Source organism: Nicotiana tomentosiformis, chromosome 8 (genome assembly GCF_000390325.3).
Source record: "Nicotiana tomentosiformis chromosome 8, ASM39032v3, whole genome shotgun sequence".
Classification (NCBI taxonomy): Eukaryota; Viridiplantae; Streptophyta; class Magnoliopsida; order Solanales; family Solanaceae; genus Nicotiana; species Nicotiana tomentosiformis.
In genome coordinates this window covers 94,671,644-94,676,071 of record NC_090819.1, presented here as the reverse complement: position 1 = coordinate 94,676,071, position 4,428 = coordinate 94,671,644, and the positions used below count along the sequence as shown (strand labels likewise).

At 40.0% G+C, this 4,428-nt stretch overlaps 1 protein-coding gene across 1 annotated transcript; it reads left to right on the top strand.

Annotated features, from left to right (window-relative positions):
* Positions 1-537: 537 nt before the first annotated feature.
* Positions 538-2,280, top strand: LOC104096152 (probable protein phosphatase 2C 72). The gene is made up of 5 exons (XM_009602480.3): positions 538-806; positions 894-1,202; positions 1,305-1,422; positions 1,512-1,735; positions 1,831-2,280. The coding sequence occupies exons 1-5, from the start codon at positions 627-629 to the stop codon at positions 2,023-2,025; spliced, it is 1,026 nt and encodes a 341-aa protein (XP_009600775.1). The 5' UTR covers positions 538-626; the 3' UTR covers positions 2,026-2,280.
* Positions 2,281-4,428: the final 2,148 nt, after the last annotated feature.

Genomic DNA, 4,428 nt, shown 5'->3' with positions numbered 1-4,428 from the left:
TTTCAAATTAGATGGGGTACTTTACTTTTTAGTTTGTTTCAAAATAAATGATACATTTCTAAATTTAAAAATAATTCAACTTTAAACTCTTCATTTTACCCATTTTACCCTTAATGAGAAATTTTTATAACCACACAAATGTCATGACCCCACAAAACTTTTACCATTTAATCTTTTAAAATCACAAGTTTCAAAAGTTTTCTTTTTTTCTTAAATTTCGTGATGAGTCAAACTATCTCATCTAAATTAAAACGAACAGAGTAATTTTATTTTCTTGAACATCCATTGAAAACAAAGTAAGGACAAGTAAACCATGTATTTAATAATATTAAAATGTGCGTGTGGAGAACCTACAAAAGTACAGCTCAGTTGCCCCTTGAAATGAATCTTGGGGTAATCTAGAATAATACAATACAATTAACAAATGTATTATTGCATCTGAATGAGTTTTTGGAATCCTCTGGAGACACAACTACATTATTTTACTATTTATAGAATTTATTAATCCCGTTTTCAACTCCTTCCAAAGGTCTAAAATTCCTTTAAATACAGGATTCTCTTTCAGTTGTTAAAGTAGGAATCACAAACAAGGAAAAAAGTAAAGAAAAAAAAAAACAGTTGACAAAATGGGTATCTGCATATCCACTGCATCTTTTGAGATTCATGCTATTGATTATGGCCATGAAAATTTGGTTCACTATGAAGACAACAACAATAATGGTGCCAATGGTTACCAACAAATTGGTTCAGTTTATTCTCAACAAGGAAGCAAAGGGCTCAATCAAGATTCTGCTATTCTCTATCAGGTTTGTGATCAATTTCTCTGAGTTTTATCATTTAAGTATAGGTTTTGTGTAGGGTGTCTAAAAATGGAAACTTTCTTTTTCTGGCAGGGGTATGGTGTAGAAAATGGAGTTTTCAGTGGAGTTTTTGATGGGCATGGAGAGAATGGACAGATAGTGAGCAAGTTAGTTATGAATAAGTTGCCATCTTTGCTTCTGAAACATATACTCTCTCTGCCAAAAATCACTTCTCCAAAACAAAAAGTGAAAGAAGTTGATGAATCGGTGAAGAACAAGAAATTTAATAAGTGGAAAGAGGCTTGTCTCAGCTCCTTTAAGGTGGTGGATAAAGATATTAAAAGTCTTGAGAAATTGGACTTTTCTTGCAGTGGAACAACTGCTGTTGTTGCTATAAGACAGGTAATGAGAAAGTATTCCATGATCATTCAGAAATTGAATCTTCATTTTGATTTATAGAATTTGATATATAATTTTGTTATTTGAATGTTTTATATGTTATAGGATGATGATCTGATTATAGCTAATCTTGGCGATTCTCGAGCTGTACTAGGAAGAAAGACAGATGAAGGAACAACTGAGGCTGTTCAGTTAACTACTGATTTGAAGCCTAGTCTGCCTTGTAAGACTCTTACTCCTAACTATTTGACATTAAACTAGTCATAGTTCAGTTCCAAAATATGCTTACTAATAAAAACTTGTTTGATGCAGCTGAAGCAGAAAGAATAAGAAACTGCGGAGGAAGAGTGCTTGCACTAGAAAAAGAGCCACATATACAGAGAGTGTGGTTGCCCAATGAAGACGCTCCTGGACTCGCCATGTCTAGAGCTTTCGGAGATTTCATGCTCAAAAACTATGGTATCATCTCAAGGCCTGATGTTTCTTATCACCATCTTTCTCCAAATGATCAGTTTCTTGTTCTAGCATCCGATGGGGTAACACCATTGTAACTCTATACTTACAATTTTATTCTGTTTTTCCTCTGTGTCTACAACTCTTGACATATCCTTTTTTCATTGTAACACATTAGGTATGGGATGTGCTGAGCAATGACCAAGTCGTTTCCATAGTGTGTTCAACAAATGATGGATCAGCAGCCGCGAAAGCAGTGGTAGAGGCTTCTATAGATGCTTGGAAAATGAAGTTCCCTAACAGCAAGAGAGATGACTGCACTGCAATCTGCCTATTCTTCCAACAAAATGTTTCTCCAATAAATAGTACTTGAGCTATGACTATAAGCAAATACTAGCTTTTTATTATACTAATATTCCAGACTGCAAAAGCACCAACTAGCTTTATTGAAGTTTGATGTACTTTGAATGTCAACTGGCATGGCTACTTGCCATATTTCCTTGAGCTGTTTTGGGTGCTGCTAATACAATACAGTGGACACTGATCATGACAAAATGTGAAGCTTGTTATCCATTTTTGTTTTAGTGTTTTATCAAGAACTATAGATAGCTACTTACTTGTCGATGTATGTACCTTTTCTTGTCGACGGTTTTTTAGCCTTTCAGCTAATGTGAGATGATTTAACCGACTGTGTATAGTTATCAATAATATTGAGGAGTATCTGCTTCCTTTTGGGGAAAACACAAATAATCTCATAACATCCATGTTTTTTTCACAAGTACAGTACCAATTTAATTTCTTTTTATAGTATGTGATTGACTTGTTGAGGTACTTTGTCACTGATCTAGTCTTGATTAGTGTCAGGTGCGGCACTTGCGCGGACTATCCTCTTGATAGACGCTAGCAGGCCCGGCTCTAATATAGATCCAAGTAAGGCTTGGGGGCCCATTATTTAGAAATAATAGATTTATAAGTATTTTAAAAAATAATATTTAGTACTTTTCGTATAAAAACTAGAGTTTTTTTTATAACAGTTGTCTCCAAGAAAAGAAGTTTTCAAGATTATAATTGATAAAATGTTATCTAAGATTAATAATGTCTCAAGATAGATTAATTTGTTGGCTATATTATCAATTGAAAATGAATTATTAGAGGAAATCGATTATAAAAAATTATTAATAATTTTAAAAAAAGAAATTTAGGCCTCGCATTAAATTTTGGCTTTAAGTCACACATATGTTTGAGCCGCCCCTGGACGCTAGCTAGGTTCATCCCCCTACGAGTATCGAGCATGCCTCTACGCATAGGGAAAGTAGGCCTCAAGATATTTAGGAAGTGTTAGTGGGCGTGTGCGGCATTTCGCGTCTGCTATGCTAAGAAACACTGTGAGACAATGAACGACTTGATAGAGTACATTGTCACAGGCTCATTTTCTTATGCTCGTCAGCGGCACCGAATCGCTCATGCGGCGCCTGCAGTTCCCCTCGCTGCAGGCCAGTCTATCTCCTTTCCCAGGTTTTCCAAGCACGATCCTGTGCCTGTGGTGAAGCTTTCCTAGAAGGCCTGCTCCAATTGTGCCGCTCGTACGATGTCTAGGCTCTTAGCCTCGACAAGTTGTGGCGCTTCTCGTCTTAGGATCATAATACATGCGCGCCCTAGGGGTTGGCTTAGGACATGTCTTGTCCCTCACCTAGAACTGAGCATCGCTCTCGCGTGCACAGCCCAATCCTCAAGCTTGACACTCGCCTAGTGCATCCATAATTGGCTTGTGCTTCGCCCGAGTAAGGCAACCTTTAGTCCTTGGCCATTGTCATGCACGTCTTTCGTGCCATGCCCATACATAGCCCTCGCGACACACTTCCATCCCGAATAGTGCAGTGTCGCCCCACAATTGCACGTTTAGGACAACAGACCTTTGCTCGCATAGCTGAACCTAAGCTAAGCTTACAAGTCGACACATGATGCCCCTAAGATAGGTGCATCAAGTATCCAATTGGCACAGAGGTCTTTGTCCAACATTTCGGCAGCTCGCGGGGCATAGTCGTCCCCTATATCAACCTCCGGCGCCCGTTTGGTTCCCAACGCTAACCCGAAGGCGTCGCGCCGTCCATAGAGTTCCCTAACTCGTATGGATACCTAGGACACTCCTTTGAGTCATCCAGGAAGGCCCTTGAGGTTCTCCCTCAAGGTCGCTCATTTGATACGGCTTGGTGGCAGCACGTATGGGGGAGGCAGGTTGAGCTTTCAACACCTATACCCCCTTATATATGCTTAAAATTAAAAAGCCCAAGTTCCCTGAGTAGGCAGGTCTGCGTCAGAGAGTCAGAAGAGCCTTTTCTCACCGGATCTGCACGAAGTCACAACCCCTAAATGCGGGTTGTGACATCCTCCTAGACTCATTCTGTCATCGTCCCCGATGACACATCATGGCCTACGACATCCCAGAGTCTGCCCCCTCAGGTATGTACTTCGCGGCTCCCATTGTCTTGTGGGTTAGACTTTCTCGAAGTCCTACTCAAAAGGAGTCGTGCCCCATGCATTTCTCCCCCAAGTATCTTCCAAGCGCGCCTCTGCACTTCACCTCTTTTCGGTGTTCACTTGGAAAGTGCCTCCGCACTTGCACCCTCTGGTGTCTAACTTTGTGATGGACCCACACTAGTCAACCACACACCATGACCCTCACGGCCTTCATGTCCGTCTGAAGATCTTCCTTGAATGGTAAGCACTTCATTGTGCTTTCTGGAGCAGCTCCCATAACTATATCGCTCCCGTAGCC

Coding starts and splice junctions, on each gene's coding strand:
- LOC104096152 (XM_009602480.3), top strand. CDS start 627: ATGGGTATCTGCATATCCACTGCATCTTTTGAGATTCATGCTATTGAT. Junction 807..893: donor ATTCTGCTATTCTCTATCAG/GTTTGTGATCAA, acceptor TTTTTCTGGCAG/GGGTATGGTGTAGAAAATGG. Junction 1,736..1,830: donor TTGTTCTAGCATCCGATGGG/GTAACACCATTG, acceptor GTAACACATTAG/GTATGGGATGTGCTGAGCAA.